At 33.8% G+C, this 17,690-nt stretch overlaps 5 protein-coding genes across 5 annotated transcripts; 4 read left to right on the plus strand and 1 right to left on the minus strand.

Moving 5' to 3' along the window:
- Positions 1-6: 6 nt before the first annotated feature.
- On the minus strand, positions 7-2,563 carry MONOS_5448 (uncharacterized protein). The gene is made up of 7 exons (XM_067875595.1): positions 2,479-2,563; positions 2,256-2,376; positions 1,951-2,204; positions 1,779-1,883; positions 1,540-1,684; positions 1,198-1,332; positions 7-898 (listed from the first exon to the last, which is right to left on the minus strand). Exons 1-7 carry the CDS (start codon positions 2,552-2,554, stop codon positions 274-276), a joined length of 1,461 nt encoding a protein of 486 aa, XP_067736387.1. The 5' UTR covers positions 2,555-2,563; the 3' UTR covers positions 7-273.
- A 16-nt stretch (positions 2,564-2,579) lies between these two features.
- MONOS_5447 (Vesicle transport protein Sec22B) lies at positions 2,580-3,775 on the plus strand. The gene is made up of 5 exons (XM_067875594.1): positions 2,580-2,668; positions 2,754-2,850; positions 2,920-3,227; positions 3,282-3,372; positions 3,442-3,775. The coding sequence occupies exons 1-5, from the start codon at positions 2,593-2,595 to the stop codon at positions 3,506-3,508; spliced, it is 639 nt and encodes a 212-aa protein (XP_067736388.1). The 5' UTR covers positions 2,580-2,592; the 3' UTR covers positions 3,509-3,775.
- A 5,418-nt stretch (positions 3,776-9,193) lies between these two features.
- Positions 9,194-12,510, plus strand: MONOS_5446 (uncharacterized protein). Its single transcript, XM_067875593.1, has one exon. It carries the CDS (start codon positions 9,234-9,236, stop codon positions 12,198-12,200), a length of 2,967 nt encoding a protein of 988 aa, XP_067736389.1. The 5' UTR covers positions 9,194-9,233; the 3' UTR covers positions 12,201-12,510.
- A 300-nt stretch (positions 12,511-12,810) lies between these two features.
- MONOS_5445 (putative esterase) lies at positions 12,811-13,530 on the plus strand (the record flags this gene model as incomplete). The annotated part of the gene is made up of 3 exons (XM_067875592.1): positions 12,811-13,066; positions 13,128-13,415; positions 13,469-13,530. 3 exons carry the CDS (start codon positions 12,811-12,813, stop codon positions 13,528-13,530), a joined length of 606 nt encoding a protein of 201 aa, XP_067736390.1.
- Positions 13,531-13,835: 305 nt separating this feature from the next.
- MONOS_5443 (DNA polymerase delta catalytic subunit) lies at positions 13,836-17,677 on the plus strand (the record flags this gene model as incomplete). Its single annotated transcript, XM_067875591.1, has 9 exons — positions 13,836-13,923; positions 13,985-14,061; positions 14,122-14,211; positions 14,265-14,324; positions 14,385-14,502; positions 14,557-14,779; positions 14,913-15,076; positions 15,220-15,476; positions 15,608-17,677. The coding sequence occupies 9 exons, from the start codon at positions 13,836-13,838 to the stop codon at positions 17,675-17,677; spliced, it is 3,147 nt and encodes a 1,048-aa protein (XP_067736391.1).
- Between the last annotated feature and the right edge of the window lie 13 nt (positions 17,678-17,690).

A 17,690-nucleotide genomic window follows, 5' to 3' on the forward strand; every position in this document is an offset into this window, starting at 1 on the left:
TTGTTCTTTTCTTTTTTTGGTGTGATATCAGATAAAGATGATTATGATCATAGAAACACAATAATAAAAATTACAAAAACCTCTTTACCCTTTGCAGTTCTTGATAAAACGTCAAACGAATAAATATTGAAGATAATTTGATTTTAAATGAATGAAGACTTGCGAGATGAAAAAGGAAACAAAAAGCTTATAAAATAAAGCCAATAATGAAACATTGGAAATGGAAAACTTTGTTAATATGAAGTGAATATTCGGTTTATTGTAATGTTTGATTCACAGTTCTTTTTTCTCTTTCAACTCCTTGTTTATCTCTTCAATTCTTTCAATAATTTTCTGCTTGCTGTTCTCACCGTCTTTAGAGCCAATGTTTGCATTGGCCTTTCTAATTTCCTCCTCCACCACATTATCATCTCCTTCATCATCGTCTTCATCGTCTTCGTATTCTGTCTCAGTCTCAGTGGACAAGAGATCCTCTTCATTGATAATCATGTCGCTGTCAGACGAGCTTTCATCTCCACCAAAGTCCCACCACTTCCTCTTCACGGGCTCTCCTCTCAGTCTCTTCTGCTGCCTCTCCCACTTCTTCCGCAGCTCGTTCCGCTTCTTCCGGCGCTCCTCTCTCTCTTTCCTCTCCTTCTCTTCCTGCATCCTCCTTCCCCTCTCCAGAATCTCCATCACCGTCTTTCTCCGCTCAGCACGCATCACATCAAAGTCCACTTTTGTGGCAAACGCCTGCTTCGTCTTGAAGCGTTTGTAGGAGTAAAAATAGAGAAGGTAGTTGATCACAAGCACAACGAGTATCAAGCCCATATCCAGCTTTGTGTTGTCAACTATTGACAGTAGCGCAGTCAGCGATGGTGTTGCTATGAATGCGAATAAAGCAATGTATATGATTGACCTGCAAGACAATGCAAAAATTATAAGTGAAAATAAAATAATAATAATAATAATAATAATAATAATAATTACAAATCTGTTTACATAAATTGAAATAAATAAAAATAAAATTTGTTATAAAAATCTTTCATTTTCAATGTAATGAATATGAGCTACTTTTCATTATGAATCATTAATTCGAAAACAACCGTTCAAAAATCAATTTTTTTTTGTATTAGGGAAATTTTAAACTAAAACAGTTGCTTTTCTTTCCTTCTTTTATTTATTTATTTATTTATTTTAATTCTCCATTTCAGATACCTTATTCTGTTGACTTTTCGAGTAATTTCTTTGTCCTTCAACCGCCACAGCACAATGGTGATAACCAACGGAATCAGAGGAAGATAAATTGCCCACGAAAAGAAAGGCCGAATTGAGAAGTTCTCCTCTTTGCTCCTAAAATAAATGGAAAAAAAGTAAGAAAAATTCATGAAAGGAAAGAAAAACAAAAAAATGAGGGGATAAGTGAATGAAATCCAATAGAAATAAATCAATAAATATAATTTGATCAAAAAATTGTAGATTTTAATAAAAATTCAAAATCCATCTAACACAATATTATTCATTCTTTTCTTCTTCATAGCAAAAGAGATTTTAGCAAACACTTTAATACAATTTAGAAGGATTTGCATTAGAGACACCCCCATAAACAGTATGTCCATTGTTAAAATCCATTGAGAAAACGCCCATCCAAACATCACGAACATTGTCGTTAGCACAATAAGACCCAAAATTGGCTTGCTGGATTCTAAAAATGTTCCAAAAATGTATTTTTAGAAATAAATGTGTAAATATATGTGAGTTATAAGAACTTCTTTCAACTTTTTCTTCAGTTTGCATACCTACAATTGGAGTAACTGCAACTTTAATGCCATATTCTTCTGCAATAGATTCAAAATCGATATTTAATGGATCCAAAGAAGGTTTTCGATCTTTCTTTTTCTTTTCTGTTTGTATTCGTACAATGGAAAAAAAATAATTCATAAAAATTTAAAAATATTTTTCTTTTGAAACCTGAATCTTCTCCTCGAGAGGCGTTGAAAAACATCGAAAGAGAATAAATGCCTGGCTTCAAATCATACATCTTGTATGCAATAGTACAATAATATCCTTGAATGGAATATTGCCTTGCAAGAGCAACAAGATCAGAAGAAACACCAGATGCTTCAGTTCCATCTGTCCAATTTGAACAAGTGTAATCGTAATTGAACGCCGAAGCCAATGCATCTTTCTCTGTCATAACGTGCCTCATAAAAATAAAAATTTTTCTTTTCAAACTTTTCGTTCACGGCATGTATTTCAAAAAGAAAATTTCAAACTTTGAAGGCGAAAACACCCTCACAATAAGATTACTTGTTGTAGAGTATTCGTCTGCAATCGGGATGAGCCCAAGTTGAATTGTTTTTTCTTTTGAAAATTCAAAAGTTGTTGTTTGTCCGGCTTAACGATGCATTCAATTTCGAAAAGAATCAAAAATATTTATATTTCATCAATCCAAGTGCAATAAAAATTTCAAAAGCAAAGCAATAGTGTAAATCACACGTCGAATGATTTTTGGCTTTGTGTCCTCTTCACCGAGAGCAAAACTAAATAATGAATAAACAAAAACAAAAATCATTTGTTGATTAATTTACCCATATTTATAATTATAAAGTCATGTCTATTTTATCTGCAGTCGTTTCTAGAGTTTCAGACAAATTAGTTTTGTGTTCCGCAATTCCTGATATATTGTGTATGCGTTTATCGATGCTATTTAGATTAACTAACATTTTTCGTTTTGAATAAAATATTATTTCAATATTTCTTGTTAATTTCAGCTGAAGATTTGCGAAATAAGTCATTTAAGATATTGGAAAAAGTGACTCCAACGTTTAACTCTCATATGGTTCTTGAGGATAATGAATATACATTCTAGTTTGATTGAAAGAAACTATTTTAATATTTTTTTAATGATATCCCCCCTTCTCCAAATAATATTATAAGTCTTTTTGTGGAAAAGAAATGTGCATTTCTTATTTGTTGTGATAGGTCTTTTCCAAAGGTGGTAGCATTGAAGTTTTTGGAAGACATTTCACAACAGTTTTTCAGTCTTTTTGGAGCAACGGTTGATGTAGTGTCAAGGGAAAACGCTTTTTCAGCTTTCAGCAGCCATATAGATTCAAAGAAAGTATTTTATAACACATCTAAACAACGTTTACAGTTTGAAGAGCTGGATAAAGAGTTGAATCAGGTTAAAGACATTATTACAAAGACTGTAGATGATGTTATAGAAAGGGGAGAAAAACTTACAAGTTTGCTTGACGTTTTTATTTCTTCTTTTTTGCAAAAATGTTATTTTTGTTTAGTGCTCCAAGACTTATCAACAAGTCTAGTTTCTGATTCAAAGAGATTTCGTCAAAATGCTCAAACTCTTGACAGTATTTCTGGATTGCAAAAGTTTGCGCTGTTAATAAATGATATTTTAATTTTGTTTTTGTTTTATTTGTTTTTTTGAAAACATTAAAGATATTTACCTCAAATTATTATTATTGGAATAATTCTTGTTGCAATTTATATTAAACTAAAATATTGAAAGGCAAGTGGATGATTTGAAATTAAAAGATTTTCACTGATGTTTCAAAGAATTGCAGTAGTTTTATCTTAACTTTTCAATATTGTTGAGTTAAGGTTTTTTTTTTCATGTTGCATAATTCAAAGAAACTCTTTTATAACTCAATTCAGTATTTTGATGCATTAGCAGTTAATATTATTTAACTTTTTAATATTGCAAAGCTCTTTCAAAGATCTTAACTGAAAACAACAAATAGATTAGTCTTTCACACAATTGTTTTTTATTTTTAATTAAATTCAGTACTTATTTTTCAAAAGTTATCGGAAAACAAATGAGATGAAAATGAAAAGGATCAATTGAAACATGTTTCAAAAACTTTATTGTTTGAATGGAGCTTTTTTTCACTCATTTTCCACAAAACAAAAGATTCAATTGAGATTGTTATTACTAATCATTTTTTCCATGATTTTACAAAAAGCTTCTTAAACTTTTCTCAATCAACGTCTCAAAGCCTATACAGAAGGCTTCACTGATTTCAATTGTTTTGTGATCTGGTTTGAAATTCTGACTTTGAAGTTTTTTTGTTTAAGGCACAAAAATATTGCATCACTCAATTCAAAGAAAAAATTGGTATATGCAGAAAATAGGGGTACCTAAATTTTCTCGTTGTTTTGTTATATATATATAGAAATAAAAATCTAATTCACATTCATTCATGTGTTGCATATAAGTGACACATCAAATTAGAAAATTATGAAGGAAATATGAAAGAAACAACTTCATATTCCAATTTATTTTCAGTTTTTTTATGTTTTGTTCCATTTAATAAATTTGATATGAAAAGGAAAAGTTAAATAATTATCGTCAAATACATAGAAACAGGACGTTCTATCATGCTTTTCAATGGTGATACATTTAAAGAAGATTTTGAAGTTGTGGAAAACCGTGATGATTCAAAATTACTTTTTAAGTTAATATTCTGGGTTACCTTTCACATGATTTATTAATTGATACACACAAATACAATTTGTGCAAAAAATTCCTGACAAAATCGATTTCACAATAACTGCAGGAGTAATGATTCTGACAATTTTCCTCAAAATATATCTCATTGATACAAACTCATTTGATATACAAAACTTTCAAAACAGCTTCATTTGTGCTCAGAATAAATTAATTTTAAAATTTTCGGAAAAATAGGATTTTGAGTTTCTCCGAAATTTTGATATTACTTTTTCTGAGCACAAATGAAGCTATCTTGAAAATTTTGAATATCATATAAGTTTGCATTAATGGAATGTATTTTGATGAAAATTGTCAGAATTAATCCACTTGCGGTTATAGTGAAATCGATCTTGTCCGTATTTTGTGCGAAATCCAGTATTTTATGCGATATCTATATTGAATTTTTGTCTATAAAAACACAAAAGTCATAACTGCAACAATAATCATCTCTATCTTTCTTTCACATCAAGCTATGTCTTTTGATTCAATGAAATGAAAAAAAATATTTCAACTTAAGTTTTATTTTCGAATTCATAAAAAGCGAGTTGGCACTGATAATCAGAATATAGAAAATGTGACATTCAATGAATCGAATCTATAGGATTCGCCTTTTCAAATTCTTCAAAACGTTTCATTAGACATATTTTAGTTAGAATCAATAAATTCAAATATGTTAACTCAATTTCGATTACCTTCAACTTATCCAAATTTGCTAAATCTAATTCGAATTCTTTTAAACTTTTTTTTGGTTAAAAGGGCAATTTTATGATCAACACAAAATGATCGCATGTTTTTGTTTTTGTGCATTTTTCACTAACTTTGAATGATAACTGAACAAAAGATTATGGCTCATCATTAAAAAGAAATGTGTGTGATCAATCTTTAAAAATTATTGAGTTTTTTCTGTCAATTTTTCTTAATTGTGACTTTTTTTATTATTGATGTATTCTCTTTCACATGCACAAGCTTTGCATATTGTAATATGTTTTGAATGTTCCATTTTAGCTTTAAAAAAGATTCAAATTGTATTTTTTTAAATTTTTTTTCATTTTGCAATATTTTCATTTCAACTTCAAATTTTATTGGCTATGAAATAATAAAGAATGAAAATGAAGTTTAAGTTTAAATAATTTTTTCTGAAAAATTAAACAAAAGAAAAAATCTTAAAATTCTAAAAATTCTTTTTCATTTTTTTAAAAAGAGAGAAATGAGAGAGAAAATTGGTGAATGTTTATTAAGACAAATGATAATGATGATAATGGCCTTCATGTGGTTATTTGAATATAGTGATTGTTATTTTGTTTGACTATGACTTTCATTTGATGAGAAAGAAGAAGATCGTGAACGAGATAAGTTTGAATCCGAAGATTGAGAAGAATCTGATTGTTGAGAAAATAAATGATGAGTTGAACTTAATTGCAAAGACGAAATTGGAGTATTTGACTATGGTTGAGTGGAAATTGTCGTTTCATTCAGTGATGCTTGAGAAGAATATTGTGTATTTATTAGGGGCAAAGGGGAATACAATGAAAATTGATTGGATGAAGTCGACTTCCGCAGACGAGTTGATTCCCATTGATCAGGAAGAAACCAAGAAAAAGGGCAACTTCTTGTATCATCATTTATTCTTTCAATTTCTTTCAACTTATCTTCATTTCTTTCAGAATCGTTGAGATTGATGTTGTTTCTTTTTTCTTTTTCTTTTTTTATTCATAAGTTGTATCATCATCTATTTCTATTTCTTCTCTTTCTACAAAATCCAATAATGAATGTTTTTGTTTTTTCTCTTGATCTGAATGCTTTGAAAACAGTTTACAGAATGGGTCGTCTGATTCTGTTGATTCTTCTCAAAATGATTAATAATGGAAATATGAAAGTTTAAAATGTTCTTTTCATGCTCAAAAGAACAATATGGGTGTAACAACAAAAACAAACCAATTCTTTGGATTGACTTTGAATACTCAAAAGTTGAATTTTCATTTGCAAGATTAAGTTTTTTTTCTTTGTCTTTCTATATACTGCTCGTTCGCTTTCTTTTTCGCTTCCTTTTTTTGATAAAATTGAGTGTGAAGTTCGTAAATAATCAACTCGTTTGCTTCGCAATCTGATTTCGTTAAAGGATTGTGTAAAATGTGAAAATTGGTTAAACAAACTGAAACAATAAATAAAAAAAAAAAATGTTTTAATATCCATAGGCCAATTCCTTCTGAACACAGTAAATAAAGTCTTTAATCGTCCAAAAAACCTTTCCACAATAACCCTGTGCTTCGATAAATATGGTGTTCCATGTGGTTTTGTAATAATAGCTCCTAATTCTGCTTTAGCTCCCATATAGGCAGAGTCTGCCATGATTTTGGAACATTTGAGATGTTTAGAGAAGGTTGGATAGTGATTTTTGAATATTTCATAATCATGAACGCTTCTGGGGTAAAAATTACTGATTGTGCTTGCTAATCCGTTCTTTGGATTGACTCCAATTTCAACTTTAACACAGTAAGAATGATGTTTTCCACGAAAAAAATTTCATTCCATCTGCCAATTTTCCACTTGGCCTGCAAATAGGCACAATTGTGCAATCCATAATTAGACCAACCTCTTGCAACTCTTTAATTTTATCTTTACGAAAAATCAAAAGTAAATTTACAAGTGTATCTTTTATGTTTCCAACAATGCTGTGTAATAACTGCGTAACTGAGCTATGTGATTTGTAAAATGGATAAGTCAAAAGTTCTGTCATTGATGTTGAGCCCAAATGAAGGAAATTGAGTATAATAAAAAGTTGTTCGTCAATATTTTGAATTGCCTTTTGCTTTCCACGATGATGAGGTAATTCGTAATCAAGAAGAAGAAGCAACATATCAAATTCTGTTCTTTTGAAACCTGTCAAGCTGAAAAATCCGTGAATTGGATCTTCGCTTTTTTGACAAGCTTTTTCAATTAAAAAATTTTTTTTCTCTTCTGGAGTTATTGGCATATGCGTTGGAAGCGTTATTCTTTTTTCTGCACCCTCAAGACCTTCCAAAAAATTCAATCGTTCCATGACAAATATTTATTTGCATAATTTCAATTGATCTTACACCATTTTTTGTTCAATCATCTTTATGATCGACGAACCAGTATTTAAAGTTTTGAAATTGATTGAGTCATTTTGAAAAAGAATTTGTTTTATCGTATTTTTTATCAAACTTATTTCAATTTAGTTCCACTTTTTCTAATTAAAAAAATATATTTAAAATAGGTCTATTCATTGTTATTATCTCATAAAAAAATAATCAATATTTAAAATACTGAATCCGTATCCACATGCTTTTAATTCTCATATATTTGTGAAAATTTCTTTTTCCTTTGTGAAGTTTTTTGATCGAATGTGGCACAAATGGTACAATCCCAATAGGCGGACATAACCCATTATTAAATATGGAAAATTCAAATAAAAAATTAGAAATATCCAAATTGAGCCAAACCTTCAACGATGAAGATAAAACCGTTGATTTTCTTGTGGAAAGGAATCTGGTTAAGAAGCAAATTTACTGTGGCAAATGCAAAAAGATGATTGGATTCAAAAAAGAAGCAGATGAAAGATTTCGCTACCGTTGCCAACACCAATCAGTCAGCATAAGGAAAAATACAGTTTTTGAAAAAATCCGAATAAAAATGCATCAATTTATGAAACTGTCACTGTACTTTTGGATAAACATTACAGCAAAACAGGCAACTTTACTTACAAATCTATCCAAAAACACGGTCTGCCACATTTATTTTCTTTTTAGGAGAGCCGTATCTCGGGAAATGCAGATTATGAAGAGAAGGATTGGTGGAATCAACAGAATAGTTCAAATTGATGAGATGCTTTTATTTCGCAGAAAATATAAAAAAGGAAGAAAAAAACCTCAGCAGTGGGTTTTCGGAGGTATTGACGTCCCTCAAACAGGAAAAGGAAAAAGCAATATGTTTATGGAAATGGTTCCAGATAGAAAAAAGCACACTTAACATTCTTCGGTGAGAAGAAATATTAAATTAGGTTCAATAATTAACAATGACAGCTGGCGGGCCTACAATGGAATGGAAAATCTTGGTTACACACATAGAATGGTCAATCACAAAAAGACATTTATTAATAAAGAAACAAACACACACACCAACCGCATAGAAGGTCTCTGGTCCTTGTTTCGTAAAAGCTTACCACCACATGGAGTCAGACATTCAGTAATTCAATCACACATGGATTCTTTCGCTAACAAAACGCAAGAAAACAGTACTTATTACACCTTTTTGGATACCTTGGCTGTCAATAATATTTATGAACAAATGGAAGTTTGAATTTTTAATTTTTTTTTTCAATTAACTTTTTTTTCTTTTTTCAGATGAAATAAAAAATATCGATGAATCAGAATGCCACAAGTTGAAGCACATAACATACCAAGTTATTGTTTTCTATTTGTTCATTTTTCTATCCATTCAGTGTTATTCTTTATTAATTTTTAATGAGCAAACAATAAAAAAATATTATTGACTTTTTTTTAATTTTCTAAATACAGCACCCACCAGCACTTTTCATTTTAAACATGTCTTCAACAAAAAGACATGATTCTTATATTTGAATCAATTTCTTTTTTCTTTTTTCACATTAAAAATTATGGGTTATGTCCGCCAATTGGGATTGTACCGCACAAATTATTCAACAAAAAATAAAAAACGGTTACGATCAATATTGGAGTTAATTTGATTAAAAATACGTGCTATGATTTGGGTTGTGTGCATACTTTGCTATTTGTGCAATAGTAATTTCGTAGGAGGGCATAAAAGTCAAGCAAACAATTCCAATCAAGAAAAAGAAGAAGCACTACACAAAGAGAATATTATCAGCGTTTTTGAAAGAATTGATCAACCGAGACAAGATTTCACAACAGCAGAACAAGAGAAAAATGAAATCGTTGAAGAAGAGGACGATTGCGCAGCAGAGAAAAATGAAAGGGAGCTCGAAGAAGTTGCAAATAAAAACATCATATTTGAAATGGAAGAATCCTCAGAGGTGCATGACAAAATTGCCAAAAAAGAAATGATGCATAATGAGGAAAATGAAGTGGACGTGGATGGAGAAAATGGAGTTGATAGCGAAGAATGCGGTCAAAATGGAAAAGTCCCATGCAAAACAATAAAGAAGGCAGTGGAACATTGCAAGCCAAAAAGCACGCTTACAATTTACACTGCAGAAAGTTGCAATAAATATGACTTTGAGCCAATAACTATTGAAGGATGCGAAATCAAAATATCGATCAGAGAGGGAACAAAAAACCGAATTACAACAGCTTTAGATGAAAATAGAGTACAAAAAGGGGATGCATTGTTTAATGTAAAAGACGAGGGGCACTTTCACATGTATAGAACAGACATATTCGTGGACACAAAGCGAGAAAGTGGAAGAAATCAGGGATTAATTGCAGTAGAAGGAGAAGGATCAGAGATGGAAATGGACACAATGGATATTTGTAATATAGGCTCTGAGAACGTGCTGAACTGTGTGCTGATTCAATGCAAATTAGGAGGATTGAATCTTCAAAAAGTCAAGATCTCTCAGTTTAACTCCTTTTATGCGTTGATATTTGCTGAAGCTTCTCAAAAAGTTTATGGGTATTATTTAACTTTGGAAGCAATTTCCACACTTAGCAAAACTCAGTCAGTAATCACAGTACTGGGGGAGTGTCGATCAACACATTTTGATAATTGCAATATTTCAAATTGCCAATCGACAGAGCACAAAATTGGAGGAGCAGTTTATTTGGAAATCTGGAATAAAGAACATTCTTATTCATTTGACAACTGCCGATTCTCGAATTGTTCGTGCAAAAGTGCAAATGAAAATGAAGTGAAAAGAAATGGGCAGCAAAATGAAGAGTCGAAAGGAGGAGCAATATATATCCGAGTGGAGGATGGAGCAACTGGAAAATTGAAGTTATCATTAAAAGGGATGACAATTTCGGAATGTACAGCAGACAAAGCTGAATTTATTTTCTTGTCTCTTCCAGCAGGAAGAGAGCAGATTGACGAAAATGAATTTTGTTTCGAGATGGAAGGGATATATGGGAAGTCAAATTACTTATTGCTTGAAGATAGGAAAGAAGGGAGAACAATCGATCTTCTGACAGACAAAGAGAATGGATTACCATATTATTCTGCAAATGTTCATGTGGGAGGTGACAAAGCAAGCAACGAGAAATCATGCGGACGAAAAGAAGAACCGTGCGATATGATCAGCACAGCCATCAAACACAATCTAAGATATAATTATTTGACACTGAATATCATTGAAAGGGTGCCTGTCAATGAACCATTGTTGGGTTTTCAGCATGTAAGAATTTCATCTTTATCAGATTCTTTTTCAGTACCATCCACAATAACTGATCAGAATAGAGGAACACTTCGAATTGGAGCAAATTTGAAGGCTGAAGAATCAATTGCAGTATTTGGAGAAAGAAACACTCACATTACGCTTAAACATTTTGATATTGAATATCCAGATGCAATTGAAGGAGACGCGCTCAATTTAATTCATGGATCATATGGACTGACTATCACTGATGTTGTCTTTAGACCATGGTACACTGGATTAGTGGGAGAAAATGTTCTTGGAGGAGAAGGAAAGCTTCTTCCATATAAATTGATTAAGTGCAACGAAATGAGAGGAAATATTACACAGCTTACCATTTATGGGAGAAATAGAAACATCACAAGAAAAAATCAACACACAAGCCATGAAGCTAACGAGAGACCGTCGGTAATGGAAGGCAATCTCGAAAAGGAGAGAATCGATCAAATGAATGAAGAGGATAAACCATTGTGCTCTTGGGATTCGGGCCTAATTTTTCTGAATTTTTCGATTATGATAGAAGTTTATGACAGTAAATTTGTTGATATTAGCGACGGTGTTTTCTATTCATTGATATCGAGTTTGAATCTCTATAATTGCAGCTTTGTGAACAATCATCCAGTTGACCGGGATTGGGAAAAATATCCATCATTGCGCCACAACATTCGATTCGATGGAGATGAGGGTTATGGGACTAGTATACACTCATTGATGCCTGGAAGTGATGGATTGGATGGAAAGCCCTTTGGAATGCAATCAAACAGAAAGGCAGGTGGAACAGCAGTTGAGAACATGGATTCGTATTTCTTTTCGCCCATTTTGAAGAACATAACAATGAAAAGAGATGAAACGAGAAATAAGAATGAGCAACAAAGTGAAAATGAAAATGAGAAAGAAATTGAGGCAGTTGTGCATGGATCGTATCTATTTCCTTGTGGACTGACGTTAGAAGCGTCCAAAAAAAAGAAAGGAGAAGAGATGAAATGGACAAATTGCCCAGTTTCGGAATATTCAAATGAGACAGAAATGAAAGTGAGGATTCCTCCATCCTTGCTTGATGTGGATGAGTACACATCAGTCGTCTGCCGCTTGACATATCCGAGTGGAGTTATTAATGGAGAAAACAAGCATTCAGTAAATGTGATTTTGGTGAAACAAAAGAAAGATGATTCAAACGAAAAAGATCAAAAGAAATTGACAAAAGCACAAGTTGTAGCAATCGTTGCCTCTACAAGCGTTTTTGCAGTTGTAGCCGTGGCGATTGTAATTGTGACAGTTGTGTGTGTAGTCAGAATCAAAAAGCGAAGGCAATACACATCAATCGTTGATTCTAAAATTTAAAAAGATCAAAAAAAGAATTATCGAATATCTTTTCGATAATTTTTAGAGATTTTCATATTTTTATTTCAATTAGAGAATTTTGTTTGTGTATTTTATTTCGAATTTCATTCAAAAATGAGAAAGTTTGAAACATAATTTCTTCTAACAAAAAAAGTTGATTTTCGTGAAAAAAAAAAAAAAGACATTTGTGTTAAGTTTGTTATTTATAATTTGAATGACTGTTTTTGAAATACTCTGTTATTTGAAGTAATCCAACTTCATTCATTTAATTACACATTTTTTCACAATCAAAAATTCAAAATCAAATAAAAGAAAGCCAATCAAAAATTACAAAATAATAACGCATTTTCAAAAAAGGAAATTAAATGTTTGTTATTATTAATATCAATTTGGAAAATATTTTTATATTCAACAGCCACTTGTTGTGGAAGAATTTATGTGATATTTATGTGAATTTTGCAAATAAAAAGAATGTGCATTTCTTTAATATTCTATTGCTTTTGTCATTTTATAACGTTCACAATCAACTGATTGTAAATATTCATGCAAAACATTGGCGATTTTTTTAAAAAAAAAAATTGATTGAAAAATTGATTCTGGGCTTGATCAAATGGATTCTCTTTTTGAAGCTAACGGTGTTTTTCAATACATTGGACGTAATCTCGGATGCTGCTGTGAAGAAGACTGTGACTGTGATGTATATTGTGCACCATCACCAATAGGCGGACAATGCGCGAACTGCGGACATCATCCTTTATCTCATTGTCGTCTTTGCGATAAATGTCAAGATCCAATTCTTGATGAGAAATCTGCATATCATCTATGCTGTTTGGATCTCTTGTGTGAAAAATGCGAAGCGTCTTATAGTATGAATTTTTCTTTTTTTCTTTTAAAATTGTGCATTTTATTCGATTCTGAATATTTTAGAGCCAGATGAAGATATTATTTGTCCTCGTTGCTCATGCCTAACACCAAGAAAGCCATTTGTTATTTCAGAAACAGATAAGCCAAAAGAGAAACCACAAACTTTGGAAGATCATTTTCAAACTGCTGTCGCTCGTGTTGCTCTTCTAGAAAAACAACCTTCGACAGATATAATGCTTCAACTTTACAGTCTCTTTAAACAACAAAGTACTGGAGATTGCACTGGAAAGAGGCCTGGAATGACTGACATTAAAGCAAGAGCAAAATATGATGCATGGAATTCTCGAAAAGGCATGAACATCAAATTTATCTTTTTCTTTATTAATTTTTTAAATATTGAATAGGCATGACAAAAGAAGAAGCTATGAAAGAATACATCAAAGTTGTTGATTCGCTGATGAAGTGAAACACTTCAACGTTGGATTAATGATTTTCATCGTTCCACCGCTATGAAGCGATTTATTCTCACAGATTTTGTGCTTGTTGACGGAAAGTTGAAACCAGTCATTTCGCAATTGTTTCGATTGAAAGAGAGACAATTCATCTTTGAAATAAAATCAAACTATATTCATTTCAAATTTTTTGTTAATATGAAAGTCTGTTTTCATTTCTTGTTTTTTCATTTCATTTGTGCATATTTGAAAACGAAAGATATATCCCAAAATAATGTCCAAATCATTATTCACAGATTAAATAAAACATTTTTTTGATATGAGCGATCCTTTTAAAAGAAGAAATGAATTTCAGCAATTTGCAAGGCCAAGAGGAAATATTGATCATGACGAAACAAAATCATTAAGTTTAAACTTCAAAAATTCTCGGAATAATTTTATTATTTTTGATCAAAAACATCAAATTAGCTTTCCAATGGATTGATACAGACTATACCGTTTTACAAGAGCCTTTGCCAGACATGCCTGGTTCATGCGTTGGACAAGTATTTCTTCTTTGTTGGAATGAAAATTAAATTATCACTTATCAATTGAATTGAAATTAGGTTCCATGCATCAGATTTTATGGAATCACAGAAGAAGGAACTTCTGTGCTTGTGAATTGTCATGGCTTTACTCCATATTTGTACATCCAAGTGTGCAAAAAATTTCATTTTAATTATGATTCAAATTCACATGTTAAATATAGGAACCTCCGAATTTCACATCTGAACATATAAAAGCATTGACTGCAGCTCTGAATAATCATGTTTGTGAAAATTTCAAATTGAATGAGACGACATTTTTATGCAACATTAATTGTTTCAAGGCTCCTGTGCATTCAATACACAGAACTCAAAAGATGAGTATTTATAATTATCATGATAAATTGGCGAATTTTCTAAAAATATTTGTCCAGCTTCCTTGGCACATTCCAGTTATTCGACGTATGATTCTCAATGCTTTATCACTCTTCATTATTTCGTGAATTGAATTATCAGAGGCTTTGAAAGCAGGAGTTGTTATTGAAGGATACGGACAGAGGGCATTTCAAACATACGAATCAAACATTGATTTCGTCCTTCGACATTTGTTCGATACAAAAGCAGTTGGCTGCAGCTGGGTCGAACTGCCCGCAAACGAATACAAGCTCAGAGGAAACGATTCATCAAGTCCTTCGCAAATGAAGCCTTCGAGCACTTGCCATTTAGAAGCTGACATCGCGTGTGCACTGCATTTGTCCCTCCAAAATATATTCTCAATTAACGAATCTTTTATCTCTAATTTTCTTTTTATATTTTTCAATTGGACTTATCACGCTTTCGAATATTTTTTGCTTGCCATTCAACAACATCAGATTCCACAAACTTATTTTCCATCCACCTGACGGTAAATACATGGCAATTGCACCTTTTCGTGTGTTATCATTCGATATTGAATGTGTTGCCTCCCAAAAAGGAACTTTTCCACAGCCAGAAAAAGACAAAGTCATCCAAATATGCGCAACTGTTGCTGTTTATGGTTTATTTTGCATTTTCTTTCTTTTTTGCTTGTCGAAGAGATTCTGAATAATTTTCTCATTTTCTTAAAAAAATTGACTCGCATGTTAAATACATTGTGTGTTTATGTGAACAATTCATCCTTCATTTTGTCTTTGCACACAGGCAAAGTCGAGCCGCTGTTCCGCATTGCCCTTGTGCTCAACACCTGCACGCCAATCATCGGGGCGCATGTCTTTTCTTATGCGACAGAAGAGGAGCTGCTGAATGCGTGGGCAGACCTCGTCACCATCATCGACCCTGACATTCTGACGGGTTACAACATCATGAACTTCGATATACCTTATTTGTACAAGCGTGCCACAGCACTCAAATGCACTGGCTCGCACAAAATAGGCAGAATCATCAACTCTCCAATGACTGTGTGTAATTTATAACTTGTTTCAGCTCGTTATAAACCTTACACAAATGAAAAACTAATTTCATTTTTTTTTTACTCGATGCGTGCTCGTGTATTCTCTTTGTATTTTTGAATTATCTATTTCTTTTTCAGGTAAAATTGACTAGTTTTCAGAGCAAACAGAAAGGACATCGCGAAATCCACGACATCTCAATCGACGGGCGGGTGATGATTGACATGCTGACGGTGATGCAGAACGACTACCGCCTCTCGTCATACTCGCTGAACTCTGTCTCTCAGAAGTTCCTGGGCGAGCAGAAGGAAGATGTACACTGGGCAATAATAGGCGACCTGTTTGAGAAGGACGCAGAGTCGAGGCAGCGGCTGGCTGTGTATTGTCTGAAGGACTCGCTGCTGCCCTGGCGGCTGATGACGAAGCTGATGGTGATTGTCAACTTTGTGGAGATGGCGCGGGTGACAGGAATGCCGATGAGCTACATGTCCACACGAGGGCAGCAGATTCGCGTGGTGTCTCTTCTGTACAGAAAAGATGCTGAGCACAACATGGTTATTCCTTTCTTGGACAACGGAGGCTCTGGAGAAAAGTTCAAAGGAGGAGAAGTTATCAGTCCAATAAAAGGGTATTATGACGATCCTGTTGTGACACTGGATTTCTCGTCGCTGTATCCATCCATTATGATCTGCCACAACTTGTGCTATTCCACCCTCTTGCGCCCTGAGCAGATGTGTTTGATGAGCCCAGATGAATACATTAAAACCCCGTCAGGCAACTTCTTTGTGAAGGCATCTGTTAAAAGAGGGGTTCTTCCAATTGTTCTTGAAGACTTGTTGAAGGCGCGTTCGAAGGCGAAGAAGGAGATGAAGGAGGCATCTGACCCGTTCAACGCTGCTGTTCTGAATGGGCGGCAGCTGGCGATGAAGATAATGGCGAATAGCGTTTATGGCTTCACTGGAGCACAGGCAGGAAAGCTTCCTTGTTTGGAGATCTCGCGGAGTGTGACAGCGTTTGGACGAGAAATGATTCTGAAGACGAAGAACATTGTGGAGACTCATTATGTGAAGGCGAACGGGTTTGAGAATGATGCTGTTGTGGTGTATGGAGATACAGATTCAGTTATGGTGAAGTTTGGGATGAAAGACTTGCACACTGCAATGGAGAGAGGGAGAGAGGCAGCAGCGTTCATCACATCGCAGTTTGCTCCGCCTGTCAAATTGGAGTTTGAGAAGGTATATTGGCCGTATCTGCTGATGTCGAAGAAGCGATATGCGGGGCTGTTCTGGACGAAAGAGGATAAATTTGACAAGATTGACACGAAGGGCATTGAAACAGTGCGAAGAGATAACTGCCCGATGGTGCGACTGGTGGTGGAGACGTGTCTGCAGAAGATTCTGGTGGCGAGAGATTTGGAAGGCGCACAGAACTTTGCGAAGCAGATCATCGCAGATTTGCTGCAGAACAAGTTGGATATGTCGCTTCTGGTGATCTCCAAGCAGTTCTCAAGGCCAGCAAGCATGTATTGCTCCAGACAGCCGCATGTGGAGCTTGCAGAAAGGATGAAGAAAAGAGAAGGAACAGCGCCACAAGTTGGAGAAAGAGTGTTCTTTGTGATGGTAGAAGGAGCAAAAGGTGCGAAAGGGTTTGAAAAATCAGAGGATCCGCTGTATGCGATGACGAACGGCATCCCCATTGACACTGACTATTATCTGGAGCACCAGCTGAAAGGGCCGCTGAAGCGTCTGTTCTCGCCCATTCTGAAAGAACGTGTGAGCAGTCTGTTTGAAGGTGACCACACGCGAATAAGGAGAAAACCACCGACTTCGAGCTCGTCTCAGTCAGCATCATCTGCACTGATGAAGTTTGTGGGTGTGGCACTCGCCTGCATCAACTGTCGGGTGAAGCTGACTCCACAAGAGACAAACGCTGTATGTTCGTCGTGCAAGACGAGGGAGGGTGAATTTCTGATGGAGGCACAGAAGATCGTTGCACAGGCAGAGGAACAATTTGGATATGTGATGGCACAGTGCCAGCGCTGCTCATCCTCTTTGCACACACCTTTCTTATGCTCAAGCAGAGATTGCCCTCTTTTCTATCTTCGTACAAAAGTGAAGAAACAAATCGAAGATGCTTACGGATGTTTGGAACGTTTTGGCCCGCCATGCGTAATTCCAAATCCTCCAATTCCTGTATGTTCTATGATTTAGAAGTTTTATTTTT

This window comes from Monocercomonoides exilis, assembly GCF_001643675.1.
Source record: "Monocercomonoides exilis strain PA203 chromosome Unknown scaffold1-2713096, whole genome shotgun sequence".
Lineage (NCBI taxonomy): Eukaryota > Preaxostyla > Oxymonadida > Polymastigidae > Monocercomonoides > Monocercomonoides exilis.

What these genes read in the sequence shown, in the direction of transcription:
- MONOS_5448 (XM_067875595.1), bottom strand. Translation starts at nt 2,554, where the DNA reads ATGATTTTTGTTTTTGTTTATTCATTATTTAGTTTTGCTCTCGGTGAA. An exon ending in AAAGCCAAAAATCATTCGAC is followed by an intron (nt 2,377 to 2,478) that starts GTGTGATTTACA and finishes TGCATCGTTAAG; the next exon opens with CCGGACAAACAACAACTTTT. An exon ending in CTTCTAAATTGTATTAAAGT is followed by an intron (nt 1,333 to 1,539) that starts GTTTGCTAAAAT and finishes CATTTATTTTAG; the next exon opens with GAGCAAAGAGGAGAACTTCT.
- MONOS_5447 (XM_067875594.1), top strand. Translation starts at nt 2,593, where the DNA reads ATGTCTATTTTATCTGCAGTCGTTTCTAGAGTTTCAGACAAATTAGTT. An exon ending in CGCAATTCCTGATATATTGT is followed by an intron (nt 2,669 to 2,753) that starts GTATGCGTTTAT and finishes TGTTAATTTCAG; the next exon opens with CTGAAGATTTGCGAAATAAG. An exon ending in GATAATGAATATACATTCTA is followed by an intron (nt 2,851 to 2,919) that starts GTTTGATTGAAA and finishes TAATATTATAAG; the next exon opens with TCTTTTTGTGGAAAAGAAAT.
- MONOS_5446 (XM_067875593.1), top strand. Translation starts at nt 9,234, where the DNA reads ATGATTTGGGTTGTGTGCATACTTTGCTATTTGTGCAATAGTAATTTC.